Here is an 18220-nt window from a genome sequence, read left to right as displayed (position 1 = left end):
TTCCCCTGCCCTGTAAATACATAAAATCTAGCTTCTGAATAGTGATGGAGATGTTGTTCTGAAACTGATGTGGAAATTTCTTACTCTTCAGTGGGAGTAAGACTTGGTTTACTCTGACTCAAGTACTTATGTTTATTTATATGCTTCTCTTACACAGAGATGATATGGCTGATGGTCCCATATTCACCAGAGGCCTCTCATGTCCTCGAGGCCTTGAGAGATACCCGTCTCATGAAGATCAACCTTCAAGTCCCTTCATCATGCGACATGATGAAGACTACCGCAACCGAGATGTTTTCCTCCATCGTTCAGATTACAGCCCGCATTATGGCCGTCGGGAAGAGCTGCCTCGTGGGTCCGACAGAGATGGCGACAAACTCAGGAAATCCTCCTACCCTTCGAGGCCAGAAGAGAGGGGACGAGAAATTAAGCGTCCGCGGTATGAGAAGGACGAGAAGATGCACGGTGTGAGCGGAGACCATCAGGGTTTCTCGTCAGGAACACGGAACTACCGTAGACGAAGCCACAGCCACAGTAGAAGCCCGAGCCCGTCGTACCTGAATGAAGAATTCCGAGAGCTTGACCGCGCGAGGAGGAAACGAGAGGAAGAGGAACGCAGTAGAAACTTGAACCATGATGCTTCGGGCAGTGGTTACGCGATTCCTGGCTTGACTAACACACTGCAGGCGTCCGAGCCTCGGTATATCTATAGGCCTGAGGAAATCCCATCCATGCCCAAAAAATCTATTTTGAAGAAACGAGTGGAGATGGAAGTAGAGTCTCCTATTCAGGTTTGATCTCTGTCTCTTTCTTTCTATGGTTCAAAACAGTCACTCCAGGATACAGCATGTTAGTTTAATTTCCAAAATAGAAAAGCCAGATCTTTATGTTTTCCTGCCTTTGAGAGGACAGGCATCTTTTTGCAGGTGTATACAAGTTAGGATTGCATTAGAAACTTTAAACAGTGAAGGCATTTAATCAGTAGTCATGTGTGTATAAAATGTGAGGCAGACAAAAATCTACTTGTTGGAATTCAGCCCAGGATGCTATCTGGGCCAATGAAAAGCTGAGTCTTTTTGTACCACAGGCAGTCAAGACATTATTGAGCTCACTGCTTGTCACACAGTATCTCTTTCTTGTTTCTTTGTAGACTTAGAGTAACTGCCTAATGAATCCTCTGTATCTCTGGCTGAAAACATCTTACAGTTTCCTTATTTTTTTCCTTTTGGACTGTAGACTGGAATCAACCCTACTTAATTTGTACTCAGGCTGTACCAATTGAGTCTCAAGTTTATAGCAATGAAAAGATAAGTGGTTGCAACCACTGTCATAAATTGACTTTCCATATGTTTTAGCACATCACTTCTGACCTGCCTGTTTTGGTTTGACACTGATATATTTATCTCAGGAGGTGCCCCAATCCCGAGGATCCCATTCTATACCCGATTTTTTGAAATCCTATTTAACACGGGATTAATTATGCATATCTGAAGAAGTGACTGGGAATAAGCCCAATGCGATTGTTTTTACCTGTGTTACGGTGTTGAAATCTCATTTTGTCTTTGATTAAACTCAAAGTGTAGCCAAATTTATGTTAGTTGGTTTCAGTTCAAAAGTTTCAGTCCTTATGCTTGCAAAAAATCATCAATGAATCATAGTTTTTTGATTTTGTGCATTCACTGGTATAGGTGTTCATTGCTGGACATGACATTCCAGAATCATTAGGTAACTTGATTTATAATCTGTGTTCTCTCTCCTTCAACTGTGAGCTCAAGGAGAAATTAACATTTCTATTGTTTGTTCTGTGAGGTGCATTGTCTCCTCAGAAGGTGCTTTAGTAAATACTAACTTCTCTTTCTTTCAGCCTGAGGGCTTTTCAAGCAATCTGGCTCCCAGCAAGGATCTTCCTCTTCTTTCTAATAATTCCTCTTTGCCTCAGAGCAACGACACAGCTCCTTTTGCCTCTGAAGTGGAGAACTTTCTCAAACGGTTTAACAAAGACTCTGTTGCAGAATCTGCAAACAAGGAGCTGCATGATGGTTTATATGAGTGGAGCCCACTTTCTGGGGCTCCCAAAGACTCTTTCACATTTGAAGAGAAGTTCGGAAGCTTCTTAAGTCACAAGGAAAAGGTAGAACCTAAGTCAGAGTCTGGTGATCGCCATACTGACTTCCTGCTGCCTCACGAGAGGGCCAGTCAGGATGGTAGTGGTTTCTCCCGAATTCTGGGCATGATGGCTGATTCTGTCAGTGCTCAGGAGAAGAGAAGGCGTAGTTTTCCTGACATTGAGGATGAAGAGAAATTTCTTTATGGTGATGAGGATGAAGACACCAAAACTGAACCTCTCCCTGTTCAGAAGCCCCCAGTGAGTTGTGGCAACGACATATTAATCCATAAAGTGACCCCACCTCTATCTCCTGCTCCATCTGTCAAGCTGGATCCTTTAGAAGATTCTAATGCTGAGTATGCAAAGATCCATGACTTACTCAAAACCATTGGGCTCGACATAGGTGTGGCTGAAATTGGGAAACTGGCTGTTCGTACCCAGGAACGCCTCCATGGCAAAAAGTTGGCGTCTCGTTCTCCTGATCGTCGCTCTTCAGACCCTCGCAGACTGGACCCCTGGGACTTGCGTCGCAGCCGGAGTGACACTCGCTCTCCTGAGTCAGGCCAGCAGCGCTCAACATCACCTCCAGTCTCCTTCCAGCAGTCTAAGGATGTATCCTCTCTTCAGAAATCAGAGTATACTAAGAGCAAGGCAGTGGGACAGGATATACCTCCCCGTGCACCAGAACAGCCTCTTCCTTCTGTTTCTCTCATTCCCTCAGTTCCACCACCTCCTGCTAGTTTGCCGCCTACACCTACTTCTGTTTCCCAGTACCAAATTCCTAACTATTCCCAGTTCACTGCCACTCAAATGCCCCAAAACTATCCACCTCCCACAATGGCTCCTCCAGGATACGATGCATATGGGCACTATATGGCATACGCAGCCCCTGGCTGGACCATGTACCCCCCTGCCCAGCAGCCTAATCCTACATTGCCAGAAGCTCACGGTCTTCTTACGATGGCCATGTCAGCAAACCCCACGCGTCCCAACCTCCGCGTGATTGAGACAGTCTCTATGGGAAAGGATGTCCCTGATTTAAAAAGAGATGGTTCTGTGCTCGTTCATGTCCCTACCACTCCTGCTCATTCCAAAGTGCCCCTTCGTCTGTCTTCACACCCTGTCAAAAACACCACAGAAAAGATGTCGGATGAAAAGAATCGGGCAGCTCAAAAGCAGAAGGTACGTTATCTGTTCTGATCCATCAAAATATGTTGGGCTGCTTGATTGCTGGGGTGGAAGCTTTTCCTCTTTGATTTTTTTTCCCTGTGATGCTCCAGTTTAAAAGCCATTGGACTAAATTTGCTTTTGTTAAAGATATCCTAAAGATATCCAGGCTTTTGTCTGTATTAATCTGTGCCAATTTAAAAACATAATTTGAAACCCCCTGCAGCTGTACGCCCATAGGTTTTGGCTGAACAGATGAAATCAAGTGTTTAAGTTCTTGGGGCCAGCCAAAATATTCCAGAAAAAAAACACATGGTGGCCATAGCTTGGCTTTATTCTGCTAAGCTTTAGATATTAAAACACCTGAAGATATCTAGACCTATGAATATTGGAAGGGATGGTATAAAGAAGATAACACTGGGCTGTTTTCAGGCAGGACACAAAGTAATGAGCACGAACTGAAACAGAGTAGGCTCCATCTGAACATGGTATATGATGCAGTGATACCATGGTTATAACTATATTAGACATTTTCAGTGCATACTAGAGGATGTCGTCACTCACAGTTGCATACATTTTTTCCCTATTTGCTATTAATTGTTGCTTACAAGAATCACAAAATCAGAAGAGCTCAAGAGCAGCTGTTCTTGGTGCATCTGGCACAAGTTTAGGTTATGGGTGTTAATGTTTTCTTCTTACAGTTACCTTGCTTTGTATGATAATTAGTAGTAGAGAAGAACGTATTTTAAAATAGGAAACTAGTGATATAACTGTAAAAGGACTGGAACATTCCTGAAAACTGTTTAGGTTTTCCAACTGGTGTCCACTCGATCTTTGTTACTAAAATAAGGACGTAGTACTATAGTATGATTTGGGTTGGAAGGGACCTTGATGATCATCTGCTTCCACCCCACCTGCCATGGGCAGTGACACCCTCCACTAGTCCAGGCTGCCCAGAGCCCCATCCAACCTGGCCTTGAAGACTGGCAGGGAGAGGACAGACACAGCTTCTTTGGGAAATCTGTTCCAGTGGCTCACCACCCTCATCATAAAAAAATTCTTATGTCCAGTTTAACCTCACAGAATCATAGGGGTTGGAAGGGACCTCGAGAGATCATCGGGTCCAACCCCCCTGCCAAAACAGCTCCCTAGCTCGTATTGCACAGATAGGCATCCAGACGGGTCTTGAATATCTCCAGACAACGAGACTCCACAGCCCCCCTGGGCAGCCTGTCACAGTGCTCTGTCACCCTCACTGTGTAAAAGTTCTTCCTCTAACTTGCAGCCGTTGCCCCTTGTCCTGCCTCCACAGACCACTGAAAAGAGACTGGCCATTTTCCCCTGCGTCCCATACTTAAGATATTTATAAACATTAATAAGGTCCCCCCTTAGTCTTCTTTTCTCTAGGCTGGAGTTTAAAACTGTTACCCTTGTCCTGTCAGAGCAGGCCTTGGTACAAAGTCCTTTTCCAGTTTGTAGGGCCCCTTTAGGTATTGGAAGACTGCTATTTGGTCTCTCAGGGCCTTTTTCTTCTTCAGGTTGAGCAACTGTAGCTCTCTGCCTTTCTTCATAGGAGACGTGTCCTAGCCGTCTACTCATTTGCATGGCCCAAACAAGTCCATATCGTTCTTGTGCCAGGGACCCCAGAACCACAGAGAGTACTCCAGGTTGGATCTCAGGAGTACAGAGTAGAAGTATAGAGAATCGCCCTACTCAACCTGCTGGTCATGTGCAGCCCAGGATACAATGTGCTTTCTGAGCTGCAAGTGTACATTGCTGGTTCATATCTAGTTTTTCATCTGCATAAGCATACCTGCATTAGAGAGACACTCCAGTGTAGCTGTGCTAATGATACGTAGTGTTGGTAGATCTGCTAGGAGAGCAGCACGTGGCAGAGGCTGGAAGCTTTTTACCTACTCAGTTATATCATGCTCCTCAAAACAAATCAGGCCATGGAAAGATAGACCCCTGAATCCAAGAGAGGTACAAAAGAAGTCACTTTACACTTTTGGTCTGAGATAATCTCTCTGCTTTTTTTTGAAGTGACTTAAAGAGGAGTACTTAGGCAGAGCGCTGCATCAGCAGTTGAGGGACCTTTCACTGCTTCCAGGAATAATAATTTCTTCAGCTGACAGGGTTGAAATTTTGTTGTTAATAAAACTTGGTGCTTTTGGAAGAGCTCTGTTGGCTGAAGGTGTGTGGTTTTCTCCTGCTGTGGCATAAGCTCATAGCTCACCTGTGCATCTTGGCAGAACTTAGTCCATCATATTTTTGCTGAGGTGGTTTGGAGTATAAAAACTTCCATGTTCCAGTTGATGCCCCTGTGCTGACAGAAAACCGAGAATGAGAGAATGGGGTCTTGGTGGTTTAAAAAAAACCTGCACAACCCCCCCAAAAACATGTGGCATTTAAGATGTCCCCTAACTGTATTGGTAGAACTCCTTCCAGGGCTTACTATGAGTCGGATCCTGCCAACATGTACATTGCCAGACTAGTAGTGATACTGTAGGGAACTGGCCTTGGGTCAGTTTTTGTTAAGGAAGGAGTCAGTAGTAAGCTTTAAGAACATCTTGAAGGTGAACAATTGGATTTTATCTCTTGAAAAATTGAGCTGGAAAGGAAATTGAAAGAACTTTTCAGGTATCTTTTTAGCATATTTTCTGTGGGAATCAACAAAAACCAGTAAAAATGCATTTGTGAGCTCCACATGCCAGAGTTTACCTTATTGAGCAAACCCCAAACTTCCTCCAGGTGTTGGATTTCAGTCAGTTATATCTGCAAAATATATTCAGCAATACAGTTACAACGAGATTGAAAGAGTAGCCTAAACTATAGCTGAAATTGGCCAGAGTCAAAGCAGGAGGCAGGGTGACGGTCTGTGAAGTCTTTTGTCACTGGTGGAACACAGAATTTTAGGGGTTGGAAGGGACATCCTGGGATTGAGTCCAACCCAAAACGTGCCAGCCGTAGAGATCCTGCCTAAGTTTTGAAGCCCCACTGAGCATTGATCATGCTCACCCCTGTAGAAGTTAATCAAAGAGCCTTGGGAAATGGTGCAACAAAGCAGTTTTGGGGAATAAACTGCCCAGAAGAAAAATACTGCTTTCATGCAGGGTGGAACTGTGAGTACAGGATACAGTTACCTGCAGGTGCAGAGAAAGAGATGTAGTGCTTGTGTTCAAACACTCAAGAACATTTTGAGAATAGTGATCAGTGTTCTGTGGCTGGCAGACTGAGGTCCTGCTGTCATTCTTGTGAGACTGATTAACTTGTGTTGGGAAGAGAAGAAAATCCAGTTCCCTTCCAATCTGTGTAGGTGATAGAAGAGAGAGAAAAACTGAAGAACGAACGAGAAGCACGACAGAAGAAGCTTTACTATCTGAAGACTGAATTGGACAGGCTTCGTAAACAGCAAGGTACAGTGCAGCTACCCTCCGCTTCTTCTTTTTCCACAGGAACGTGTCACTTGTCACAAGTCCCAGTAACAGTTAGGAGAAGACCAAAATAATAATAATAGTCTGTGATTTAAAACTGCATTTTCCTACTCCAGGCAATGCAGAACTCTTGAGAAAGCAGTGACCTAATTACTATATTAAAATTAACTATGTCAAAATTTGGCCGTTACACTGAAGCGCAGACAGTTGCTCTTGCATCTTCTTTGGCAGCTTGATAAGTTAAATGAATTACACTTTGTGCATTTTATTGCTTCCTTAGAAGAAGTGAGAAATAGTAACTGAAGACGTGTCAGTGTGCCTTTCAATTCTTCATGGATCTCATTTGGAGAAGGAAAAGTCATCTATAGACCGAGCTAACTTTTAAAAACTTTTGTTTGGTCCAAGTGACTACTGACTTCCCTCACCTTTGGAAAATTACACTTTCAGGTTAGAATGTGCAACTAACTTTTGCTTGGTTGGTCCCACAGGCAAGTAGTGTTTGTTAAATTGATTCTCTCTCTGGAGGACTATGGTGCCTTTGTTAAGAGAGTATACTAAGGCAAGCCCTACCAGGGGTGGATTGTGCAGTTAGTGATGCTGTACCTGAGAGTCAGTTCCATCTTTACAACTTCCTAGTTAACATTTAGTTCTGATACTTTATATTAGTGTTTTACTTGTTGCTGGAATAGTTGTACAGACCTTAAGACAATTCTCCTGTTGCATTTCCAACTCTTCTACTTCCTTGACTGGCTCAGGAGAGATGTTGAGGAAAAAACGTCGTGAGAAGGACGGGCACAAAGACCCCTTGTTGGTTGAGGTGAACAGACTACAAGAGAATATTATGAAGGAGATTTCAGAGCTGCATAAAGAATCTGATGCAGCTGACAAGAAGCAGTCTGAGCTTGACAAAGTAGCGCAAATCCTGGGGATTAACATATTTGAAAAGCCCCGGAAACCGTCTGTGGAAACCAAAGATTCCTCGGAAAAGAACAGCAAGTCAGAAAATGCAAAAGGTCTGGAGAAAACATCTTCCTCCAACAAGGTAAAGTCTTCTGGCTCATGTGCTAATGATTTTCCACTAAGAGAAGAGGGCGCTGGGGAAACAGCTGCTCCCAAACGTTTACTAGAGGATCTTTTGATGTCATTTGTTATCACATCTCATACGCTGGTTTTGATGGTGCATGCAGGTGAGAGTCAATGTATCAGTGTGTATAATTTCCCTCAGGGTTTGTACAGTTCAGTACCACTTACTGATTTTGATCTTGGTTTTGCCAGAGCGTTGGTTGGGTTGAACGGTTTCATGAGTGTTTGTAGCTCAGTGCCATATCAGAAGGACAAACTGTTTTTCTCTACAACATTTTTGGTGTGGCCTGTTGAGGAGGAATGTTTGTAGTGGCAGAGTGCTCTGCAGGTTTGGAGCATGTTGGTCTTCCTGCTGGGTGATGATATTAACAAATAGCAAGATTTGCATATGATTGTCAGCTTAACATGATTATTCTGTGCATTCTATGTCCTCCCTCTTAAGAAATGTCAGTATGTATGCATCACTGTGGTCTCTCTGATATGGTCAATACTGCTGAGTGCTATACCAAAACAGGGTTATCACATTCCAAAAGATAGTTTTTACTCTGGCAGCACTGCTTGATAGTAACATCTGAAAGGTTATGCCTGTATTTTGGAGATTAATTACCTGGCTTTTCAGATGTTTATTCAAATATGTAGCTGAAATAACTGATGGGATTTGGTAGGTACTTTTTGTATAGGTCTTACTATATATTTTTTGCAGAGTGGAAGATGTTAGTAGGGTAGGAGGTATTTCCTACAAGGCCGCTCCAATCTGCGTATCTTGTGAACTTTTCCTTGTGTTTCATCCTGGTCTGGATCTGAGAACTCATTAGATGTCTTTCATTTTAAGGCTTGCTTTTTTGTTTTGTTTTTTGTTGTTTCTCAAAACATTGCTGAAGTCTAATATCCACTTATTTTTACAAATTATTTGCTTCAGTCACCACATCATAAAACTAAAGTGGGCAACTTGTCTGATAAATCTTGCATTGCATTAAGTTGTGTTGTTTCCTTATCTCGTGATATGGCATGTGTGAATATATTTTTCATTATTTTCACTTTTGTTGCTGTATTGTCCAAAACCATAATGACTTGATCTCCTTTTCATGGGTCCTTATTTCAACATGGCAAATACTGATTTCTGGGCAGGAATGTCTTATTTTCAGGTATGTGTAGGCACATAGGATGCTGCCCTTAGTCTCCAAGATTCACTTTGTAATTCTAATTGTTAACTCTTCTAATGAGAAGAAAGATGGCACAGGCCTTTTGATAGTGAGATCGGTCAATTCCGCCAAGTTATGGGCAAAAACATATGCCTTTCTGCTTATCTGCAAGATACCTTGTGGTCCCTTGCTGCTGATCCTGTGTTTCTGTGTTGTAGTTACATAGATAGTGCAGAGGTGAAGCTAGCCATGTTCTTCTAAACGCACAAATCATCCCTTCTGGGCTCTAAATAGCAGCAATTGATAAAGGCATTTTTGAGCACAAACTGGGCTTAAGAGTTGGCTGTCATCTATTTATGTAAAAACCATTGTCTTTTTAAAGTTCTGATGGAGATAGTATTTTTATAGCCTATATTGAGTGGGTATATGTCTGTAAATAAACATAAACCATGACACTTCTCAGACATCGTGAACATCCTTCCATGCGCTTTCTGTGGCTCCTAAGTTGATCTTCTCATTGTTAAAGGGAATGCCAGCTTCGCTCTGTTCTTGGAGACAGAATATATGCAGACATTCACTGGGTTGCTTCCTACTCTGCTGCCAAGAGTAGGTACCTTGTATGGGTATTTAGGTATCACTGGGATGCCTGGTGCCCTGGCTGTCTCTTTGTTGTTTGATTTACAATGTATGTTGTGTGGGGCGGTGTTGGCAGGGGTGAACCTATCCCTGTTTATTGGAAGGAATTTCAAGATGTTACTTAACATCTGCTTCAGTAAATTTGTTGCAACATCAGTAGTGAATATCTTGGAAATCCTGCAGCCGACTCGGGTCTGCTCAGTTAACACGCTGTTGTTCTTTCCAGACTGCCACGCAGATCAGAAAGGATGACATAATGGGCTTTCAGCCATAGGAAATGTAACTCAAAACTCAAAATGCATTCTGGTACTATCATAATCTAAATTACCAGGGCTCATTCATGATCTATTTCAGGGATTATTTGTTTTGCTACTCTACAGTGTTAGTGTAGTATTAATTTTTGCTCAGAGGACTGGAATATCTGTGTATCACTGTATGGCGTCTTTCTGTACCAATCAATGTAAGTATAAATATCACATGCTTAAATTACAAGATGCTTCACCTTATATACTTAGATAATTAAGAAAACACCATCTTCCTGTTATTGCTAAGCAACGAGTCTTCTGGAGAATTCAGGAACTCTCAAATCTGATAAACCTGATTGAGTTAAATACTTTTAGTCAATTATTTCTTACTTCCTTTTTCCATTCTGCTTTCATCCAAGCCCTTTTCCAGTAACTACTGAATGCTTTTGGGGGAACCATTTTAGGTTATCTGGGCATTTTTTGGCTAGTATGATAAATTGGAACTATTCTGATCTTCATGTGAAACCCCTAAAGTGGGAAGGGTGCATGCCATAGGGAATTTGTTTATTTGGTTCCTTGATTACCCACAACAATCCGGCCATTACCTCTGGGAGCCTTATTGGAAGCTCTTCACTGCGGCCACGCGGCATCTTAGTCGTCAATGCCAGCTCTCTGAAACGGTGGAATTAGACTGGGCGCTGAAAAGCAGGTGATGTATTATTATTATTATTATTATTATTTGTACAGTGTGTGTGGCTTCTGCTGGAGGCAGGTTCTGACTTCTAGAGCTTTATGTCAGCCCTGCCTTGTCTTAGACAAGTGTTTCCTTTTGTTCAATTTAGGAATCAAAACCTACTAATGAAAAATCCAGAGGTAGAAGCCCGAAGCCAGCAGAATCCTCTTCACAGCCCTCCAAACATCCTTTCCAGTTGGCCAATATTTATGAATATTATGATGCAGGGAACCACTGGTGCAAAGACTGCAATACCATCTGCGGGACCATGTTTGACTTTTTCACACACATGCACAATAAGAAACACAGACAGGTATGTTGCAGGCTTCCTTCACTAAGTGCATTTCATATTGGTATGGATACTAACACTAAAACATACATCACAGAACTACATTTTACAAGAGAACCTGAAGTAATAATGAACCCAAGAAGTTTGTTGTTCAATTCTTTTTCCCCACTGTTGGACTCGAGCAGTTTGTATGGGTACCGGTGTGTTCCGGCTAGTGTAAATGGGGCCTGTCGTCAGCTCGCTCAGGAACTAGCCTTTGGTGTTTGTGATTCATATGTTTCCCTGTCCTTTGTTACCATTTGCATTTTACACTCTTCACAGGTTGTTTTCTCATTATAAATTGCAAAATGGGAGGGGAAAGAGAGGAAAAACATAGTTCCTGTAAATAGTTGCACGTTGATTTTAATGTTCAGTGTTCTGAAAGGATGTTAAAAAGGAAAAAGACAAGCGTACTTGCCTTGCTAGTGTAATACAGAGCCTGTATACCTCTGTCACTGTGCAAATAGACCCTGGATCCTTACAACAGACCTTGGGCTTCGAAGACCCAGAGTGAGACCAAACAAGACTCCATAAAACGCATCGATAAGATAACTGTTCCTGCTAAAGGTACGTTCATTTGGTTTTAACTTTGGTATCATCTCCCTTTACACTCCAGCAGTTGCAGTTGCTCAGAGAAAGGAATTTCAGAACTTTATCTTGTTATGGGAGCGTTTATAGATACCATGTTAGTAGGTAAAAGGCAGATGATTTAATTTCCTGGTTGTTTTTATGGAAACGATCATGAAGCAAGAGTGTAGGAATTAGCATGATTCCTTCTTTTTAGAGTTTAGTTTTTTATTTTGAATATCAGGTGGTGGGTTTTTTTGGGGTTTTTTTTTTTTTTGGTTCTTTTGTGTGGTTCTGAAGTGATTTTTGCTAGCATGTTAGAATTCATGACCACAAGAGCTTGCTGTTTTTGGGCAGATCTTGGGCAGTACTCTGTGCAGTATTGCAACAGACTCCTCAATTCAATACAGTTTTTGGTAGAGATGTCGCTGTAAAATCACTGACAAGTACTTGGTAGACTGTGGATACAGAGAACCTGAGAAAGCCATGTGGAGGAGGCTGTGATTTGAAAATTAATGTAAGATTTAAAATCCTAATATCTAAATAGGCCTGCCAGTGAGCAATCTCAGTTTATTAATCTGTTGTGTACTTGAAATAGTGCCTCCTGAAGGAAGGGGCATCTGCAGTGTGTTAGGTAACTGCACCTGGTTCTGAAGTCACAAGGATGCAGTCTTACAGAACTTCAATGGGAGTGCCCGTGTGTCTTTTAGTATTTGAGCAGACGATACCACCAAGGTGGAAACTAGGTTAAGACTGTAGGAAATGTTCACATACTGAATAGAGGATAGCCTTAATACGATGGAGAGCACTACAATATTGTTTTGAATTGCAGTAATCAAGCTTCTTCACTTTGCGTGTTTGCTTCTGGTAGTAGTGTTTCCCATAGTCTAAGCATAAGGAGAGCAGCATTAGCTTTTCCAAAAGGAATGTTGCTGGAGGTTTTGCTGTTGTTCTTTGATGTTTATCTGGCTCTGTTAAGAGCTTGGGATTTCTTAAGTTTTGTTTCTCTGATCGTTTTCTTCGGCCTTTCCAGGCTCTGAGTTTCTGATTCCCATCACTGGATATTATTGCCAGCTCTGTCATGAATTTTTTGGAGATCAGATCTCAGCAGAGCAGCATGTGAAAAGTCATCCCCACAATGAGAAATATAAGGTTGGTAACTGGTGTACCAGGAGTGAGTCGTTCTTTGTGTTAGCTTCTACTGAACGGTCTTCCTTTCCTGAAGAATGAGATTTGACTCCTGAGAGTGTATGTGTTTTGTTATCTTCACTACATTCTACTGAACTAAACAAGCAGAGACTAATCTTTCATCTGCATGAGGTTGAAAAGGTGTTTAGGTCCCAGTGTTGATTTTTAAACTCTTCTGTGAAGTGTCAGTGCTGCTGCAAGCCACCACTGAATTCACGTTAAATTACAGAATGCAGAGTTGGTAGCGTCTCAGTTTCTTTGTTAAGAAGTTCTCTGCTGTCTTAGTGTTGAGATGGCACTTACTGACCATGTTGGGACTGGTACAGAGCTGAATGTATTTGTTTGCTTTTCATGGGAACAGTGGCTAAAGTTGTGTCGTTTATTTGCGCAGAAATACATAGATGAAAACCCGCTCTATGAAGAGAGGAGAAATCTAGACCGTCAGGCTGGATTGGCTGTGGTTCTGGAAACGGAGCGCAGGCGGCAGAGTGAGCTGAAACGGAAACTAGTCGAGAAACAGAAAGAAGAGAAGGATGAGAAGAAACCAAAAGTAATAAAGAAAGAGGAAGCAAAGAGCATCCCAGAGCTCGGAGAAGGGACTAGTGAAACTCAAAGCAAAGTAGATTCTGCTGGGCGAAAAATGGGTATCAAGCTTAAGCTGAAAAAGGAAGAGAAGAAGGAGGAGAAAAAAGAGGAAAAGAAAGAGGAATCTAAAAAGGAATCACCAAGCCAGACTTCCTTTGGGAAATTCAGCTGGAAAAAGACTGAGAGAGAGGATAAAGCCCTAGGAGGAGCTGTTCCAAAGGAGGAGAGTACAGAAGGAAGCAGGGAGGAGAACAAATGTCAGACTGGGAAACCTCATGTCAAGCCCATTGAAATCAAACTGTCGGGGAAAACTGTTATTCCACACACTAGCCCATGGACACCAGTTATTTCCACACCAACAGCAGCAAAAATTCTACCCAATCTACCAGTCCCCACTATGATTTTCAGGAAGTCTACTACTGCAACAGTTAGCAAACCAGCACCTTTGAACACCTTTTTATCTATAAAATCCTCTGGAGCTACCACCAAACCATTGCCTGTGGTAAAAGAAAACAGCGCAGACCTTCTGCTGCCTCCAGATATAATCTCAAAGGCTTTTGGAGGAGAAGAAGTAATTTTAAAAGGGACAGAGGAGGATTTGAAAGCGGCAGAGAAAAGTGAGTCTTCTCAGACTGCTGACCCGTCCCGTCCATCCCGCCCTCCACCAGCAGTCCAGCAGGCAGCTGTCATCCCCGCCGACGAAGTAGCTCCAGGCGTGTCTGAAAGCGAGCAGACGATGCTGGCCATGCCCGTGAGACCCCCTCCACTGCCCCCTTCAACCGCTTTCAGTGATCACGCTAAAAAGGTCGAGAAACGAAACTCTTGCTTGGCCACGGCCAATGCTAAAGATCTCTATGACATCTTCTACAGCAGCGGTGGAAAGGGCTCGGCTGACAGCAAGCTGGCAAGCTCTGCCCTTCCAAATGGAGAAAACTCTAACCTCACAAAGCCTGCAGACTTACCCACAAACACTAGAACAAATAATAATAGCTCCTTCTCCTTGAAAGAGGATCCTCAGAACGTGGCTAGTGAAGTTAGCCAAGTCCACTCAGCTGAGAGAAGCTCGGAACTGGAGAAAACTGACGTTCATGCCGAGATGAGCCCAGATCTTGAAAACAGTATTCAGAAAGAAGTAGGTCAAAAGTTTCAGACTCTTTCAGCAGATATTCGGGCTAAATTGAAAGATTCCTCACAATGTAATAACCAAGTAACAGGGAGTTGGGTTCTTGGCGAGAACCAGGCTGAAATGAGCAAGAAACCACTCCAGCCTCAGCCGTCAGAAATGTCAGTCACAGAGTTGCCAGAAACAAGAACTGTTTCAGGTATCCAGATGCCTGCAGAAATTGGACTTGTGGGTATAGGAGGCAGAGAGCAGGTAGGATGTCAGGAATTCTGTGGTCTGCAGAAAACAGAGGTCCAAGAGAAAGTTGGACAGGAAGATGCAAATAAAACTGCAGTTACTAACACAAATGTGCCTGGTACCTTGGAGAAAAATGCAGAGATGAAAGACTGGGAAGTAAAAGCAGTAAAGCCTGAGCTTAGTTTGCACCCAAAGATACTGTTACCTGAAACACAGAATGAAATTCAAAATTTGAGAAATTCTCATTTGGTAGAGGACAAGTTAAGTGATAACTGTAGAACTCACTCAGAAATGGATAGTCCAGACCTGCTCTGTGATTCTCAAAACACTTCAAAAGAAAAAGCTTTAATTACAGTAATGACAGAGCAGGATTCTGCTGACGCCTCCTTAAAAGATGTAAAACTGAGAGGTGTAGCTTTGGAAATATCTCAGTCACAAATTCATGGCAAAGCTTCCCGAATTCCAGAAACCCAAAATAAGATTTCAGAATTGTCAAGAAGTCCTGGCGAATGGGACACTTCCAGAACTACTAATGGAGAAGAACAGGTCACCACAACCCGTTCTTCTTTTGAAAGTGGTTGGCATTTATCAAATACTCTAAATACAGAAAAAAACCCTGGTTCTAATGAAGTTAGTGCTTCAGAATTGGCAGTGGTGCAGCCAGACACGTGTGTTGCCAACACAGAAACTAAAAGCAGCCTCTTAGAAGCTGAAGAAAACGTTCGACCTGAACCTTCAGGCCACACAGTGTTAGAAAACCAAACCCCGAGGCAGGAAGTTGCATGGTTAGTCAACACCTGCTCTGCCAACATTGTTGAACTCAGATCCAGTGTAGAATTAGTAGTTGAAGTTGAAAAAAAATCATTAGGACACACTGGATCTGATGTAACATTAGATAATGTTTTTGTCAAGAGAGAGGCAAAAGAAGTAGGGCCTGGAGGTTTCTCTAGGGCTCACTCTGACCTTGTCCAAGAGTCAGCAGATTTCTGTAGGGAGCATCTTTCAGAAGAAGCTGTCCTCCACCCCCCAGAGGCACAGCATGAGGTTGTAAGAACCTCAGTAACTGATGACTTCCATCTGAGTGCCACCCACTCAGGATCAAACACCAAGCAATCTGACAGTCTCTCTGCAGGTGTTCATGTGGACAAGAAAATTTTTTCAGCATCTGAAGAAGTGAAACACAAGGAGACTCTGTCTCAGAAAGCAGAGCTTGGGTTCAAAAGCACTGATTTCAGTTTGGGAGATGCTAAGGTAAAACACGGATGCATCAGCATCCTCACAGCGGGACTTTTAAATGACAATACGGAAGAAGTCTCCAAACTAGAAACTATTGCATCCATAACTCTGGAGTCCACTAAACTTAGGCAACTGGGCATTGAAAAAAGAGTGGGTGAAACAGAGACTGCTGGTTTTGCTACATTGACTTCTGGTACTCGGGGAGATAAATTTTGCACACAGATTTCTCCAACAGCAATTCCGCAGCTTGGACTGCAGTCCTCAAAGAGTGACACCACAGAAGTGGTCATGCCAGTTCTAGAAATGCAGGGCATTTCTCCCATTTCTGAGATCCCTCTGCAAGTGGAGGAGAGCAAAGGTGGCACTGTTGAAATGCCGTCACTGCATTGTGACGGAGGCAGCACAGAAAGCCTGGCTTCTGGGTGCACAGAAGCTTTGCTTCCTGTGCTCAAGGAAACACATGGAAAGGAGGGTGGCTCTGGAGGCAAGAGAGCGTGCACTGTCCAGAGCAAGAAGACTGAGCAAACAGAAATTGCTGACAGTAGTTTGGAAGCAACAACAAGTTCAGGAATTGCTGAAAGCTTAGCAGAAAGCCCAGTGGGTTGAAATGAACCCAGCCAGTCCCAATATTTGAGGAGCCAGAGCTGGGGTTATGTATATGGTTTTTGTTTGGTTTTTTGTTCCAGCTGAGGATTTTGGGTGTATTTTGCATCCCGTGGTAGGACTTGACTACAGTGAAAATTACGTCATCGGAAACCAGACACACACTTTATTCTGTACATAATCAATTGTGTAAAATGTTTTTTCATGTGAATTTTTTTGCCAATTTCTTTTCTACACTCTGCTATTAAAATGGAATCTCTCGTTTATAATGCCTGCGTCTTCGTTGTTTATTTTGGGGGCTTTTATCCTTTGACCATTCTTGGATGATTTCCAGCTCACCCTGTTTGTGCCAGTAGCACCCTGAGTAGCCCGGCTGCTGGGACAAGCTCAAGAACAGCAACTGAGGACTTGAGGAAGTGGAGACTTGCAGAAGAGCTAAACCTGAAAATTTCTTTAAACTGTAATGCATGGTTTTGTTTACTTTCATTGTTTGAGATGCAATAATGTGATTAGAGTTGATTTTTTTGTTTGTTTGTTTGTTTATGTCCCTGTGATTTGTAGTTACTGTTGTATTGCACCTGTACTTAAGCTGTTTCATTGTATGGTATAAGCACATGTATGGATTCCACATCACTAAGCAAGGGGAGAAAATCTGTCGGACTGGCTTTTGGAGAAGAAGACTAATCGGTAAGGCTCTGTGGCCTGACACCTGGACCAGACATATTGAGGTCACTTACATGATTTGAAATGGGCTTTCTTTCATTGTATTGTGATCCAGTAACTATTTGTGTTAAATCATTTAGCAGCTGACGAGCTCTGAAGAAGCAGAAGATCAGAACCCTGGTGTCAGGAATTGGACTCGCTTCATGTGATGCAGACACATGCATGCCTACCCTGAATGGTCCTTGAGCTATCGAAAGCTCTAGTGTTATGGTTCTCATTTGTATAGCTTGTTAAAGACTAAAGTATTAAATGTGTTTGCTTGGATAAATATAACATTTTTATTTGTAAATTGTTTAAAAAATAAACATACGGTGGTCAACAAGACTCTTCTTGGGTTTGTTTTGTTGTTTTTTTTTTTAAATTCAAGGAAGGTGTTTTATTTCAATTAGTTTCTAACTCCTGTATTAGCTGATAAAATGGAGAAACTGTAGACAGTGAAGACATTCAACAGTTAGCCCACTCATTTGTTCCTAGCTGAAGTCAACGGAAGAACTACCGTCTGCGTCATCGGTGGAAGTTTGTGCGAAGTCCTGGGCACTGTGTAAAGCTGCAGGCAGGGGGCCAGGGGCAGCACCCAAGCAGAGCTGCTGATTCTGTAATCTCTGCCAGCATGTGGACCTCCAGAGGGGGGGAAGAACCCGCCGTGTCCATCACTCTGTGTGAAGGTATGAAATGTTTAGAAATGCACAAACTATCTAAGCTGAATTTAGAGATGTAGTATAAATGGTCAAGTCACCAAAACCCTCAAAAGAGAGGGTTTTGGGAAAGGCTGTTTGAGGTGTATTTATGATGTTAAGCAGTTACTGCGCTGAATATAGGAGGTCTTGGGTAGCATCATTGCCCTACTTTCTTCAAATAACCATTTGCTGTCAAACCCAAAGGAAGAGAGGTTTGACGTGCTTTGATACTTTTAAAATGGAGTTGGGTAATGAGATTGCTTAGATCCTGGTTTATAAAAAAGTCCTTTGTAGTTATTTCTTGGTTTTCTTTTGTGTGTATTTTTTTTTTGTTATATATCTGAGTTTATTTGTTCATATTTGACAGCTCAATCACAAACACCCCACCCCCCCCCACACCCCCTGC

General features: G+C 42.6%; 1 protein-coding gene across 1 annotated transcript in view; it reads left to right on the top strand.

Annotated features, from left to right (window-relative positions):
- ZNF318 (zinc finger protein 318) overlaps positions 1 to 17394 on the top strand; it is a gene marked incomplete at its 5' end in the record, with an annotated part of 39458 nt that extends 22064 nt beyond the window's left edge. Inside the window, 8 exons of the mRNA XM_084261339.1 lie at positions 158 to 791; positions 1865 to 3289; positions 6591 to 6690; positions 7464 to 7750; positions 10657 to 10860; positions 11343 to 11442; positions 12476 to 12594; positions 13022 to 17394. Of these exons, the coding sequence (XP_084117465.1) occupies positions 158 to 791; positions 1865 to 3289; positions 6591 to 6690; positions 7464 to 7750; positions 10657 to 10860; positions 11343 to 11442; positions 12476 to 12594; positions 13022 to 16417 (6265 nt within the window). The 3' untranslated portion in view covers positions 16418 to 17394. The remainder of the gene's footprint in view (positions 1 to 157; positions 792 to 1864; positions 3290 to 6590; positions 6691 to 7463; positions 7751 to 10656; positions 10861 to 11342; positions 11443 to 12475; positions 12595 to 13021) is intronic.
- Between the last annotated feature and the right edge of the window lie 826 nt (positions 17395 to 18220).

The sequence above is a fragment of the Gallinula chloropus genome (genome assembly GCF_964237585.1).
Source record: "Gallinula chloropus genome assembly, chromosome: 3".
Lineage (NCBI taxonomy): Eukaryota > Metazoa > Chordata > Aves > Gruiformes > Rallidae > Gallinula > Gallinula chloropus.
Note: the sequence above shows the minus strand (reverse complement) of the source record. Positions and strands in the feature narration are given on the sequence as shown.